This window comes from Megalobrama amblycephala, linkage group LG6, assembly GCF_018812025.1.
Source record: "Megalobrama amblycephala isolate DHTTF-2021 linkage group LG6, ASM1881202v1, whole genome shotgun sequence".
NCBI lineage: Eukaryota > Metazoa > Chordata > Actinopteri > Cypriniformes > Xenocyprididae > Megalobrama > Megalobrama amblycephala.
The window spans coordinates 6,926,021-6,942,537 of NC_063049.1; the positions used below are offsets into that span (position 1 = coordinate 6,926,021).

At 37.1% G+C, this 16,517-nt stretch overlaps 1 protein-coding gene across 2 annotated transcripts in view; it reads left to right on the forward strand.

Moving 5' to 3' along the window:
- dync1i2a (dynein, cytoplasmic 1, intermediate chain 2a) overlaps positions 1-16,517 on the forward strand; it is a 46,082-nt gene that overhangs the window by 11,683 nt on the left and 17,882 nt on the right. The window contains exons 5-6 of one of the 2 annotated variants that reach the window (XM_048192752.1): positions 5,611-5,664; positions 7,766-7,881. In XM_048192752.1, the coding sequence (XP_048048709.1) occupies positions 5,611-5,664; positions 7,766-7,881 (170 nt within the window). The remainder of the gene's footprint in view (positions 1-5,610; positions 5,665-7,765; positions 7,882-16,517) is intronic. The other variant, XM_048192753.1, reaches the window with a different exon arrangement.

The window sequence follows — 16,517 nt, forward strand, 5'->3', positions numbered from 1 at the left end:
AAATAGTGTTTTCTCTGAGGCATGGTAAAGCATGGTACTCGCTAAAAATCAAGAAAATTAGATTTAAACAATAAGACTAAACGTGTCGAGCTATATAACAATAATCAGTTTTCTGACTATAAATGAAACCAAACAGTTGTTCCCTTGTCTGATAAAGCATGTAATATATTAAAGTGTCTTTGGTGTTTTTCATGGTTTCTACAAAATAAAACCAGAAACCGAGGGTAACGCGGGTATGACGCAATTGACAGGCGACTCCTCACACGTCCCGGAGCCTTGGTTAAAACTGCAATTTTCTCAAGATTTACAAATAGTTGGACACATTTGGGATATTGTAGGTACTCAAGTGAAAATATATAAAACTGGCCTAGTGGTTTTTGGATATTTTACTGCAAAATTCTTACATATTTGACCTTTAAGTTCATCTAAATTAAAAGAAATAAGTTAATAAAACTTAAAACAATGAAACAGTTTACTCAAAATTTATCAGTTCTGTGAATTCTAAAGAAAAAGATAGTGCTAAACACTCATAAAAGACTGAACGAATTTGTTTAAGTTTGTCCCACTCAAACCAGTTAATTATTTTGAGTGTTAGGGTTTACAGTGCACTTTATTATTGATAAAATTATTATAATCGTCAAAATAGAGGGGAAACTGGAAAATATTCTGGAGCGGGAAAATTGGATCTGGTTAGAATAGGCTAGAATCGAACCGGCATTTCCCACATGAGCCCAAAGGCTCAACTTTTCTGAGGCACATGAGCTAAGCGCTATGCCATGGCTCCAACTAGTAAAACAATATGAATATAGAAATGTTATGGATTTTTAGGCTAGAATAAGACCTGTGGGTGCAGTGTAGAGCTGCTGTGGAGAGTGTTTAACCCCTGATTACAGCAGAAACGCTCACACACGCACAGATGCCCCCGGGGCTCCGTGTCCACTCATATCCCACACCGCTTCACCACTTCCTACACACATGCAGGTCATGTTACACACTGCACACACATTCTCCCTCATCACTTAATGCACTCATGACCACACACAGCCTCAGTTTGTGCTTCCGCTGATGTGGGTCGGTTTAGTGTCATGATCTGTAAGGTTTTAATTGCCTTGTTAAAGTCAGAATGAAATAAAAATGAACCCTATTTATTTTCTAAATGCAAATGATAGATCTTATTGTGAACCATTGTGATGCATAGGTTTTTTTATTTGATTTAATTTTTTTATGTTTTAACCTCATAATGTTTAATCAGAATGCCATAACTGGACCTTACAGTAAAAACAACAGTCTTCTCTCTGGTGATTTATGCAGGATTTCTCCAATCATTTAGACCATTTCCACCTGGTATTAAAGGATAAGTCCACTTTCAAATAATATTTTCCTGGTAATTTACTCACCCTCATGTCATCCAAGATGTTCATGTCTTTCTTTCTTCGGTCGAAAAGAAATTAAGGATTTGATGAAAACATTCCAGGATTTTTCTCCTTATAGTGGACTTCACTGACATTTTGACCTTCAACCGTCTGGAGGCCAGTTTCAGTGCAGCTTCAAAGAGCTTTAAACGATACCAGATGAGGAATAAGGGTCTTATCTAGTGAAACGATCGGTTATTTTCGAAAAAAAATACAACTGTATATGCTTTATATAAATAAATGATCGCCTTGCACGTGCTTCCGCTTTCTGTATTCTTCAAAGAGCTTACGCTGTATGTCCTACGCCTTACCTATTCAACTTGCAGAACGAACGCGGCGCCAGTTCCGTTTTTTTTCCGTAAGTAGAATACATGTCAGGAAAATTTTATTTGAAAGTGGACTAATCCTTTAAGATGCATTTTGTTCAGTCGGATCACAAGTGAATGCTAAATACCGGTGAAAATGGGATCTAGAACATTTTGAGCTTGTCCCTTTTTGACCACTTCCAGAAGTAGTTGAAAATGCATTAGACCGGATTGCTTTCGTAGTGTAAATGCTCATGTGATCAAATATGTAAATTACGTGAGCTTATTTTGTCCATTAGATCAAAAGATCTTAAAAAACATACATTTATATACACATAGACCCTCCCCTCAAAGAAATCAGGACATAATTGGTTGAAAGTGGACAAAAGAGACGGATTAAAACACCAGGTGTAAACGAGTATGTGTCTCCCTTGTCTACTTGTGATCTGATCAACCAAAATGCATCTTAATATCAGGTGTAATCAGGGCTTTAGTTTGGTTAAATTCACCCCTCCATGCTCATGTTCATCTGCCTTATTACAATACAGAAAAAAGATGTCACTACTTACCAATACTACTACCGAAAGTAATAATTTATTCAGATTGAAAATAACTGTTTACTTTCAGTTATTTTCAGTTCGATTACATGATTACTTCTGGTTTATATTAAAGTATATGCCTGAATTAATGAGTTAATTTTTTTTTGTAAATAAATTTCAAACAGCACAGAATGGTTTTGATTGCATAGATTGCTTTCTTTCACTTGGTGTTATTTTTATTTTATATTTTTTATTTTATATTTTTTTTCATCTTTTCAAAGTAGCATTTATTTGATTTTTTTTAAAATTGATTTTATAAGTCAAAAGTACAGTAATATTATACTATTACCATTTAAAATAATGGTATTCTGTATTCATATTTTAAAATTCCATTTTTACCTGTAAAGACAATGCCCCATTTTCAGCAGTATTTTGTTCTTATCTATTCAGAAAACCTTCACGGTGCTTGAAAGACCTTTCTTATTAGCACAGTTTAAAATGGTTAAATCAAGTCATTTTATTTATGTAGCGCTTTATACAAAACATATTGTTTCAAAGCAACTTTATAGTTATAAACAGGAAAATAATGATTCAGTGATGCAAACAGAGTTCATTTCGGCTGTAAAGCAGCTCTAAAAAGAAAATAGTGTCAAAGTTCAGTGTTGATTCAGTTCCATTGTAAAGATCATCAATTATGAAATGAGCTCATTCATCTATAAAGCATTTCTGGAGAAAACAGTGATGTCAGTGCAGTCAAATCAATAATATTACCGAATATTAAGTGTTCCCATCTAAGCAAGCCAGAGGCGAAAGTTTCAAGGAGCCCAAACTCCATCGGTGACCGTAGGAGAAACCAGGATTAGTCGGGGGACCAGTTCTACTCAATGAATTAATATGGTGTGGTTTAATTCCAGACTGCATCACAAGTTTGATTGTGATGCTTAATAATATACTCATGGCGAAGTTTGCAGCGGTATACTGTTAGCGCACATCCCGATGCTGTACATGCTGCTTTTGGATGAATATGTAAATATGTGCTGTGCTCTTAGCTCTTAATAGCAAAATAAACGCACAACAAACATGACAGCAGTGAGAAAACAGCAGTTAGGCCGTGTGTCCACCAGAGTGTTTTTAGCCAGCTGAAAACGCTAGGCGCTCTGCTTAAAACGGCCGTCTGTGAGCGCTTGAGAGCGCTTCTGCAGCGCAGCGGTTTTTTTTCGTTGAGACGCTTTGTTGCTATGATACGGAATATCTGCGGCACTGTTACTTATAACTGATTTTGCAGGTAATTTGTTTCAGACTTAAAATGTTGACACAATGTGAAATTACTTTGCTATGTATTTTTGGAGACCAGCAATATTAATTTCTCATCCATTTTGTTCCGTTCTCTGTTTGTTGATGTTGCTGTACAGCAAGAATGTTGTGACGGTTGGCCGGTGTAGTAATCCCCCACTCTGATTGGACGGCTGGCTAAAAAGTGACAGTGATGAGCGCTGCGTTTTACTCAAAGTTGAACATTCTTCAACTCGAGGCGACCGGTAAAAAACGCAGAGCTCTCAGCGCTTGAGCGTGAAAAAGACGCTCAGCGCCTCGTTACGCTCCTGGCGTTTAAAAAACGCTGCGTTCCCATTGAAAACAATTGAAAAAGTACGTTCGGAGCTGGAAAAACGCTTTGGTGGACACACGGCCTTAAGAAAGCATCTGAATCACAGCGATGTTGGATTTGTTTGCGCAAGCTCTGCAATTCGGCACTCCAGTCACGTCACAGTTATTAAACAATATATTGCTTTAACGCAAGCGTCTTTACAGTATTAGACATTAAAAAGAGTGTTGGTGTCTTTCAATTAGAATAACAACTTCAATTCCTGCTATAAAGCACCTCTCCAGTGTGATCATATTTTTACTCACGTTTAACCTCGACGGACTGAACAGAAGAAATGAACTGGAGAAGATTTCCATGGCAAAGAAGGTGGAGCCAGAGAGCCACACCTACCTATCACGTAATTGTCATGGACCAATGGTAGTTTGAAGGCGTTTATCAAACTTTTCTGTACAGTTTTCTTTGGCAAGCTGTTTCAAACTTCAGAAACGAACTCCAAACTAAATTAGTTTTGGCCTGATTTTATTCGAAAGGACGTCACACTAGTTTGTTTTCTGATTTCACAGTATATTAGTATAAGTAGGAATATAAGTATATTAAGGCCTTAATGAAGTGTAGAAATCACAATACAATGCTTTTTTCTATCAAAAATGGCCAAGAAGAAACTTTACAAACACATCAATCTGTTGTTCTTTAAAAAAATGAAGGCTATTTCATGCACCACTGTCTTAATAGAAGAAAGCAAAGTGGACATCATAATCTGTAGTTTCAGAAACAGAACACATTATACACTAGCTTCATTTACAACACTGAGGAGAATTTTCATGTTTTTGAGGGTTTTTTTGTTTTGTTTTTTAATCTTTCATCATAATGTAAAAACTTCTTGTGCCACTTTCCTTTTTGGCTGGTGTCACTCCCCCATTTTTAACTGCAATATAGAGAGGATATCCTGTTTAATTCAGAGGGAAAAAGGTGGCAGATTTCATTTCATGTTGACTTTAAAACAAACCATACTCAGAGCTCCTGAAATGGTTTCTCTGCAGAGAGGTCTCAGACCCCTAAAACTAACCAATTGTGACAAAACCCTAAATCTGCACATGTTGTAACTTTAGCTCTGTGGCATTTTTTTTTAAACTGCTGTGTAAACCTTACTTAAGACAATTATTTATGTGACAGACAGCTTTTTGGTTGAACATTTCAGCAATTTACTAACCAAATAATATGCACTACTGTATCTGGTTACATATAAAACATGCTTTTTTCATGGCATTTATAGTATTTACTTAAAGGGTTAGTTCACCCAAAAATGAAATTTCTATCATTGACATTGAGGAGTCAGAGAGCTCTCGAATTTCATCAAAAATATCTTAATTTGTGTTCCGAAAATTACTTGCGGGTGTGGAACGACATGAGGGTGAGTAATTCATGACAGAAATGTAATTTTTGTGTGAACTAACCCTTTAAAATTCTCAAATAATTGTGATCAGGTGATTATGTAATAACTGACATGTCTGGCAATGGAGAAGTGTGGTTTGTTTTATCAGATCAGTTAGAAACATAGCACTACATTGACATCTGCTTCTCTTTCTGTGTTTGTGTTGCATTTGTGTTTGTGTTGTGTGTGTATAGAAGCTTTTCTAATTGTGTCTCTTAACTGCTCTGAAGTACTGTAACATTGTGTGTTTAACCACCTTTTATATAACAACCTCTCTCTTTCTGTCTGTAACCCTGTCTCATTGCTGTGACACTAACAGGACTCTGCACTGGGACTGTGACCCCTCTACACTTCTGCTTCACTCTGAGCTGGGGTACTGCACACTTTCTGCTCATTCTCCTTCGCTCTTTCAAACCTCTAGAGGAGTCAGTCAGGAGTGGTTGTTGGTGGCATATGATCATGAGCAGGGATTCATACTGCAGCATCACAGACTCACTCCACTACAGTACTGTAGATCATTGGAGGAGAGTGAGCCACATGGGTTCAGATGCCACACAGATGTGGATGTAAACGTAACCAGTTTGCGAGACTTGTAAAGTGAGCACAGTGATTTCCAGAGGATATTTAGGGACTGTTTGCTCTTGGTATGAACATCTGAGATGGATTCTGTGGTGCATGTATACACTACCACTCAATAGTTTGGACACACTTATTCATTAGTGTTAATATTTTTTTAGAATAATAGTAAAGTCATCGAAATGATGAAATTACACAGTATGGGAATTATTTAATGACCAAAACTATCTGTATTCTAAAGCAAGCTTTTGAACAATAATGAAGGAGTTCCCATGTGCAATGTTGGCAATTTTTCATTCACAACGCCGGTCAAACTCATACATTAAAATAAATAAATTATAAAAATGTAATATAGTTTTTGCTTTTGTTTGAAATTAATTTATAGACAGATTATATTTATGTACAAAGGTAATTTAAGGGATTTAACTAAATTAAAAGATTTTTAAGATCTTTTTAGGGCTGCAACGATTAATTGCGATTAATCGTTTGCAAAATAAAAGTCTGTGTTTACGTAATATATATGTGTGTGTTCTGTGTATAATAATTATGTATATATAAATACACACACATACAGGTATAAAGTTTAGAAATATATGCATGTATTATATATATTTATTTTATATTACATATAAACATAAATATTTTATATATAAATATAACATTTTTCTTAAATATATACATGAATGTATGTGTATTTATATATACATAATTATTATACACAGAACACACACATATATATTACGTAAACACAGACTTTTATTTTGCAAACGATTAATCGTGATTAATCGTTGCAGGCCTAGATCTTTTAAGAGTCAAGTTTGTCCTTTTTTTTTTTTTTTTTTTTTTCCCCTCCATGTCAGAATGTTAAATGCATTTCTGATCAGCTATGAATGTGGTTGGGGTGATTGGATCACAATGCTTTCTAAAGCCCCTTTCACACAGAGCGCTGATCGCAGAAAATTGCCATAAAATTGCTAGAGTGCCTTCTATGTGAACGCAAACACGTCCTGGGACATTGCCGGGATCAGTCCCGGAATGCACCCTGTGTGAACAAAAGGCAGCATCGATGCCATAAGAGGTGTGTCGTTGTGACAACGCTGAAGCTAAGATCATTCGTCAGTTTAGTGGAACGGTACGTGATGTGCTAGTTCATGATCGAATCAGAAAAAATGCACAAGCGTGGTTTCTCCAGAGAGAAATCGCAGATCATAAGCAAACTTGGAGACATTCCTCACATCCTGATGTCACGTGTCTTTACGGGATCTGTACGGGATGTGTGTGAAAGCACGCGCAGATTCCAGAAAGTCACTGGCAGTGTGAATGAACCTCAATTAAACGATACCGGGACACATTATCAGTGTATTTTCCGGAATCTCTGTGTGAAAGGGGCTTAAGACTCATTAGACCCCATTTACACTGGAACTGTGTTTAGTGCTGTTCACAGATCAGCTGAGAGGGCTATTACTAGGTGTACATGAGGCTTTAAAGGATAAATTTGCTGAATTTAAACAATTTTTGTATTGTCGGTAGTTGTAAAAATACAACTGGAGCTGGGCTTTTGTTAAAACTACAGATTGAACTTCAGCATTAATATACTCCTGTGCATGGACAATTGGATCGACAGAGGGGCGGCCCCAAAATCAAAAGTGCATTATGAGTATTTTTGGCAAAAGGGAATGCCACAGGCCTTTTTCAATGTTTTCTCTAGCAGTGTAGCACTACGTTTTAAAAAAAAAATACATTTCTACTGCATAGACAGCCACATTTTATTAAAAGCAAACCCTTTTTATTAAAAGCACATCCACTTCAGAAAGATGCAGCATGCATGTGAATTTAGATGTTTGAGCAGTGTGGGCACACTTTCTCCCTATGATTTGTGTGTTTGTGCGCTCTCCTAGACGTGGTACTCTGAAGTTGGCAATGGCGAAGACGACCCACGTGGATTTCCCACCCAAAGAGGTGGTGTCCTACACCAAGGAGACACAGACGCCCACCATGACAGAGCAGAAAGAGGGTAAGTTGTGATCATGCACAACTCTGACTAATACCATTCACAACATTATTTTCATGTTATAGCCAGTAAACGAAGCAATTTCTGATATTGTTATATATTTAAAAACACACTAACATCCTGCAGAGTGTCACATGCTGCAGGTGAATTCAGGCATCATGATATATTTGTGATCTTATCAGTAATGGCCAATGTTAGTGTTTTATTTTTTTAATCATCTGCATCAGTCAATGATCGCAAATGAGTTTCAAACTTTTACTGAAATAAAAAGAAAACTTATTTTACAAAATACAAAGTTGGATTTAAGGCTTATTCACATAAGAACAAAGTTTTAATAATCACTATTTACACAGAATTAGAATGAAGTCCACACTACAACTATAGTATGGTTCGGTCCCTCTAAACCCTGTCTTTCTGAGAGCGTTCTCTGCTCTGATTGGTCAGATGGCCCAGTCTGTTGTGATTGGTTGATTGCTTACAGTGTGTGTCAGAAACCAAACACCCATTACCATATCTGAATTTCAGCTCCGGATCTTCCTTGGCGCTTGATACACAGTGATACGAACAGTAACAATTGCGTCAGTTTTACCATATCAATTTTAGAGCAAGTCCTCATCCTTTGGAAATTCATCAAAGTGGATTTGCTTTGGCAGCTTAGAAAACATTGTCTTCTCGACATGTTGACAACACGAACCAAACACTTCCAGGCCTCAGCTACAACTACAGTCAGTGTTGGAGAGGCAAAGTAGATGTTGTTTGCTATCAGCCAATGAAGACCGTAGGCTGGCATTATCCAAAATTTGTTACAAACAAGAACATAAGAAGTAAGACTGGAATTACTGTGATATGTTTTGGGCAGTTCAGAATCGGTTCTTTCTTTTCGGAGACAATAACTCAATTTATATCAAGCACTTTGATCTTTACAAATCTTTTTACATTCACAAACGGCTATATTGCAACAGCTGTATTCCTCTCTTTTACCCAGAATTATTTTTGGTTACTAATGAAACAAGTAGAAACTGATTATGCAGGATGCAGATCAGGGTAAAAACAAGCAACCCACAGCATCACACAGCATGACTGACACATGTCACTCATAGGAGGAGGCTGGTGAGTGGCACTGCATTTTCACCCACAGTTAGAGCACAAGCCTCTGATCTGAGAGCTATTCAGATGTGTGTGTGACTCTGTGTGTGTGTGTGTGTGTGAGAGAGAGAGAGAGAGAGAGAGAGAGAGAGAGAGAGAGAGTGTGTGACCCTTTTTGGAAATGATCTGACCATAGTGAACATGGAGATGAAAGCTGAAGGAAAATTGCAGAGACTCGAGAAACATAAGACATCAAGGCAAGATTAAACACACACAGACACACACGCGCACACACACACACACACACACACACACACACACACACACACACACATCCGTTTACAGAGACAGAGCGAGAGGGGGCACAGGAAATAAGCAGTAGGTTAGTGGAGATATGAGAGTGTGTGTCCAAAGGCAGGTCAGGATTTGTGTAATTGCAGTTGTGCCCTTTTATGTGGCAGTTCGTGCATGTCTGTGACCGCCCCACTCTCATGTCAAATACACAAGATCACTACTTTGCTGTGTGTCTGTGTGTGTGTCTGTGTGTGTGTGTCTGTGTGTTTGTGTGTCTTTGAGATGTTTATTCTGTTGATGTTTGTGCAGGAGATAATGAAAGAACATTTTAATGAAAGCCTTTTTAGGGCTCTATTTTTAGGGCTATCGTTACTATATCATTATTGGACAATTAAATTGCCATTGGTCTGATTAGGCTGATAATTGATGCAGATATTATCAGGGCCTTTTTTTTTTTTTTTTTTTTTTTACACCCAATTCTTACAGTAAACGTACTTTTTATTCCAGAACACTTTATAAGTTAAATAAGTTTGTTGATTCACTAAAAATATTAACTTTAAATAAACAAAAATGAGTAAAGCAAACTCAAACTGAAATAAAAATAAATTAAACCTAAATAGCAATATTTAATCCATGTAACGAAATGACTAAAAATGTAACTAAAATTAACATCATAACTGAAAATATATATGAAAATAAAAGCTAATGCAAATTATTAATTAAACACTCTCTCTCTCTCTCTCTCTCTCTCTCTCTCTCTCTTTATATATATATATATATATATATATATATATATATATATATATATATATATATATAAAATATATATATTTTTTTAATTTACTTTCTTGTTTATATATATATATATATATATATATATATATATATATATAATTTGTTTTTATTTACTTTCTTGTTTATTCAGCCAGGACACATTAATTTGATCAAAAGTGACAATAAAAAATAATTTTCACAAACATATGAATCAGCACAACTGTTTTCAACATTGATAATAATAAGAAATGTTTCTTGAGCAGCAAATCATCATATTAGAATGATTTCTGAAGGATCATGTGACACTGAAGACTGGAGTAATGATGCTGAAAATTCAGCTTTAACATCACAGAAATGACATTTTTTAAAATATATTAAAATAGACAACAGTTATTTTAAATTGTAATAATATTTCATTAAATTAATGTGCATTTATTTGATCAAAAATAGTCTTAGTGAGCATAAGATACTTCTTTCAAAAATAAAAAATCTTGCCAACCCTAAACTTTTGAACAGTATATATAAATATTGCTGTTTATTACTTGTTATCGTTATGTATAAGTATTCCTCCTGTCTCTTTAGTGAGACCTTTTTTATCGTTTTGCTGTATTTTACTTCTTTCATTAAACATTTTGAATGTACTTGAGTATATTTGGCTACAATGTCTATTTAGATGAAAGGATGCTTCCTCAAATTGGGAAAAATCATGTATTTTTAAGCTATTTCATAGCAAATACAAAAAGATCATATCATGATACATATCAAATATCGCCAAAAGTCTGAAAAAATATCGAGCTCTACTTTTTTTCACCCTTCTGTATCGCTCAGCCTCATCCCACTGCGTTTTAAAAGTGTTAAATAAGACTTATCTGCAGACTGTACCAAAGCTCTCTCCTCAACACACACACACACACACACACACACACACACACACACACACACACACACACACATCTCTCCTTGCATTCCTGCCACTGTATAATCATTTCATCAACTCTCACACTCTCTTCTGTCTCTCCTCCAGAACATAACAAATCACTCTGGGTGACATTGTGAGGTTTTCCCATCCCTCTCTCTCCCTCTCTCTCTCTGATGGAGTGATTTGAGGTAAAGAGGCATGTGGGGCTGTTGAAGGCTCAGCTCTGTGTAGGTCAGGAGGTGTGTGGCCGTTACTGTTCCCAGCGGGACATAAGGGTGTCAGTGCTGTGTTAGAGTGCTGGATATGGTTACATTCACACACATTCAGTGCATTCTGTGAATGATCTGACTTCTGAATGTCTTAAATTTTCAAGACTCACACCTGCATTATGAGAGTGAGTTGCTAAATAAGCGGTGTGTGAATGGAACCAAGCTGGGAAAAACTAGTTGTCTGTCACATCTTACAGTAAGATAGCTGTTGTGCGCTGCTTGCATTGTGTTGCATTTGTTTATGTTCTGACCTGATATGACTGATGTCTGAAGGTTTTAGATCTAGATGCTGCTTTCCAGTGGTGCTTCCTCCATCTGTTTTATGGTCTTGGTATGCATTAAATAAGCTGTAAAAGCTGAAGACTGTAGATGTGTGGACAGAAATCACTTTCATTACCGTCCGATCCACAGCTCTGCTTGCCACAGCACCAGGGGTTGTGAGAGTATGAAATTGAATTAAAAGTGATTGTTTTAATTGCCCTTGTGCTCATGGGAGGGTTAATATCCCGTGCTAATCACAAGGAGCCTCTCACATGGAGAGCATGTCTCTTAAAGTGAGGAACCCTCAGCCTAGCTCTCAACAGATCCCAGCATCTCTAAATGAATACTATTGTCCATCATCTCCAAAACACACTTAGTTCATAATTTATCAGCTATCAGTCAGTGACACATGCGTTGTGACATTGATTATAGGGATAATAAAGCCCCCACATTGCTCATTTTCTTTTTAGTTTGTGCTTTGCACAAACTTTTTGAGACAGAACTAATTTGGTAATGAGCTTTCTGTTGGTCAACACCGAAAACCTGCGTGACCAACTTTAACCCATTGCGAAATCTTACGACAGAATTTTTGGGCATTCGAGGTGTATTCATTTCATGTCTTCAACCACCAAATTAATGAAATGCAAGTTGTGAAAATTTGGCCAAATTTTGTGGGCAAAAAGGGTTTAGGGCCCTATCATACACCCGGTGCAATGTGACACCAGGCACGACGCAATTTTGCTAGTTTCAGCCCGACGCAGTTATCATTGCCACGTTGTTTAAATAGGAAATGCACTCGCGCCCATCTGTTCGCTCATGGGCGTGTTGGTCTGAAAACGAGGTGTGTTCAGGCGCATTGCTGACGTGTTGCTATTTTGTGGCAATTGAAAACGACTGTGTCATTTACCAACAAAAACCTGGTCTAAAGTCAATGCCGCACAGGGGCGCCATGAAGAGTTTGAAGGGAGATTTCCAAGACATAATTTTGGGCCCCCTTCTTCCAGATGAATGTTTTTGTTTTGTTTTTTACATTTAATAAGAAATTGAAATAATTTATTAGTTAACATTTATATTATTTCAAGTATTTGGAAGCTGCATAGCTATCTTTTAATCTTACAGATGTTTATGAAACAATAAAGTTTACTGTATTCTTCTCCCAGTTCACTGGCCACTTAACCTACTTTCATGTATTTCTGGGAAAATGGAAGAATTTACGTGATGTAAATCCGACAGATCCTCTGAATTGCGGTGCAAACTCATGGCGCATTAAAGGCTATCAACTAACATGATCATTAAAGGTGTTTAAACGACACAACACATTCACTTCCACATAGGCCCTATTTGATAATCGGAATATATCATACAATTCATGGTATATAGTTAACAAGTTATATATTCAATATTTTGAATAAAAAGGATAAATAAAATAAACACTATATATATCGATATATATGTCTGTGTTGCTGCATGACACGTCGCCAAGGAATTTATACATTCTAATATGATGTTCTAAATAAATAACGGTTGCCTCAAAAAACTCACGCTGGTGGCTAATATATAGAGAGCCCATATATAGAGATATCCCCAGCCAACACAACCAAATTCGGGAATAATGATTCAAGGTTTCTCTGAAGAATAAAGTTACGTTTTTCAATTGCGGTTTTGCACCCACACAGAAGACCGCTTGCACTACAGACTTCTTGAATTAGGTCTTTCGACACATCCGCAACCAGCAATCATCTCCAATATTTTGTTTATTCTGATTTGTAAGGGCCCATTTAGTAAGGCAAACTTCATTGTAATGTCTTCATCCCTCCTTTTTCATTTTTTACGTTTTTGCTTTTGTGCTTCCTTCCATCCATCCTGCAATTAACATGTCCTGCGCTGTATTTTGAAGTGACAGCGTGCTCACATTTAATTCTTACTTTCTATAATTCACAGATTTAAATTGTATTTTACTACAATACTACTAAAATTATTATTGTGTACATAAAGATAAAAATGCCTACATGTCATAATGGATAGTCATTGCATGTATCAGAATTACCTATTTGCAGTAATGATGAATGAAATTGTCTAATTATTTGACCAATCGTGGCGATGCACACATGTATTTAAACTGACTCGTCAGGTTGAGGGTGTCAATCCGCCATGGCGCAAGCGCACCTGGCTTTTAAAGCGAATTGGAGACGAGACTCTGATTGGTTTATTGCACATTACGCACAAAACACACCAATGACTCATTAAGAGACTACGCACAACCCTTTTTGACCATGCGCCTGACACACCGACCATTTTTTCCGTTGTTAAACTAGCAAAAGTGGATTTGGACACGCCCTAAGTGCCCCTGCGCCATACGCTTCAGACCATGAGCTTAGATCGTTAAAATAAGGCCCTAATTGTCTATTGTCAATAGTGTAGCAATGTATGTAATATGTATGTATGATGTATGAGTCATTTTCAATCCAACGAGCTTTCTGTTGGTCAACATGGAAAATCCGCATGGCCAAATATACAAGATCTTGACCAAAAATGTATGCACCTCAACATCACAACATTTATTTCCATCAAGAGGTGCGTCAAATTTTGTTCAAGATCTTGTATTGACAATGCAAGAGGTGAGCACTCTGTAAAGTCTCCTCCAGAACATCCCAAAGACTTTCAATGAATTTAAGGTCTGGTGCCAATTCATGTGTGAAAATGATTCTTCATGCTCCTCCCAACCATTCTTTCACAATTTGAGCCTGATGAATCTTGACATTGTCATCCTGGCTGGAATATGGCCATGATGTGTTTTCCTAAATGGTTGTTTAATAAATGAAAAGCTACACACTCCATCAATTAGGGTTAGAAGAACTGTTGCCAAACATATAACATGCTAGAAACATCATAATCTCTGCAATAATGATCCAGTCATAGACTCTTAAGCATGTGACTGTTTAAATCAAAACAGCAACTTCTTTTTGGCCGGGCAATATATTTCACCCATATGTGAAATTCCAATACTCGTGGATTCCTATTGAAATAACTGGATTTCGCCCACAAACATTTGTTGAACAAGGGTAAATGTGTCCAAATCCAGCATCCAAACAGGCCTGTGATGCCCAGAATCTGCATTGAACATTGATCTTTGTTGATCTGTTCAGATGAACTTCTTGTGTGAGCTCTCTGCACACATCTTTTTTTTTTTTTTTTTTTACCATGGGTAAAGCCCATCACAAACAACAAGTTGCGCAGAAGTCCCGTAGTCTTATTCACAGAGCTAAGGTTTGCTCGGTCCTCTTTCACAAGCACAAACAAGGAAGTGAGCGTTTGGAGGTCTCTCTGTGTCTCCTTTTCTGTGGGCGTCCGATGGAGTCCGTGCACCTGCAGAGGACATCAAAGAGCATTAGTCGTGTTCTTGAACAACCTCTGACCCCATGGGGCGCTTGCATTAATACATTGTCCTTTGACAAAGCCTGCCGATTACTGGCCGCTCTCTTTCTCTCTCTGCTTACGCCCTCCCCCCACAAAAAAAAGCTTTTATTTCTTGAGGGATACAAAAGCTATAATTGCTGCAGCTTTGAGATGAGGTGTCGATGGGAAGGGGATCTGCCATCAGGGTGAATTCTGTTAAATGTTTTTCTCTCTCTTTCTCTCTCTCTCCTCCCCTCTGTGGGGTCACCCGGATCACTTGCTTTTCTCCAAATGGGCATTTTTGCTGGCAGGTGCATTACACCCCTTATTTTCAGATTGTCTTTCCGCTGCTAATGCCTGGCAGGTTGATTGCTCGGGTCTGGCTGGCAGAGAAAGGGCCGCGCTGCGTTCGGGCCCCGGACTGAAAGACACTGATTACTGTTTTCCTCCTAGCCTGATTGAGGCCCTTGAAAGGAAAGATTTTAACCTTCTCTCCTCTCTCCTTCCTGAGTACGGGCCCGGCACGGCGAGATGGCCCGTGTCATCAGAACGACTCCATAAACTCATCAGAGTGAAACCCCCTCCCCCCTCTCTCTTCAAACCCGGCCTTTCCAGAGAGAGCCGTGGACACGTTTCTGATGTAAAATCTGACAGATGACATTATCATTTTGATTATTGGAGGAAAGGGCGATTTCACTCTCTATTGAAACAGGTTTTTCTGGTCATGCAAAACAGCATGCCATTAACATGGGCGTAACGCAAAACCAACATTTTGATTATTGAATATGACTTGATGTTTGTGGGCAAATTAAGGAATAATTTGCCCAAAAATAAAAATTCTTTCATTATTTTGTCATAAGGTGAGAATCTTTGAAGAATGACCTAGTTGCTTTTTTTCTATAAAATGGAAACCAAAAGCAGTCCGTATGACTTTAGCTGTAGTGCTATATTCATAGTGTTCTAAGGTCAAAGCTTTGTGTGAGGAATACATTGACAGTCATTATTAACTGATAACATCCCCAATTATGGACTACAGAAGTCATTTTGACTAGAAAAATGGCACCAGTGGTTCTCTTGTCGTAGCCAAATGGCATTTGCTGCCTCATTTTATTTGAGCGCTGTGGCAGATGGAAGTATTTTCAGTGAATAATGACTTATATTTCATTCTGTTTTTGCACAGACAAGCTTGTCTTATGGCTTACAATAGACTAGGGCTGCACGGTTAATAGAAACAAAAAATGATCAAATTGCAAAGGTGTTTTACATGTGAGGAGCTCATGACCTATTTTAGTTAGTAGCTATGTTATTATTATAATATTATTATTTTATAAATATTAAAACAAACAAAAAAACAAAACAAAACAAAAAAAACCTCCAAACATTGGGTTTGAAAAAGAAAACCTATTTTAAATTGCAGTCACAATATTTATCAGAATAATACAGAAGAGGATTAGGGCCAAGCAATAATAAAAAAAATAAAACCATCTCGAGATTAAAGTTGTTAAATTTCGAGAAAAAACTCGTTACGTTTCGAGAAAAAAGTAGAGATAAAATGTTTAGAATAAAGTCATTAAATTACGAGAAAAAAGTTGTTAGATTATGAGAACAAATTCGTTAAATTTTGAGAAAAAAAGTCGTTA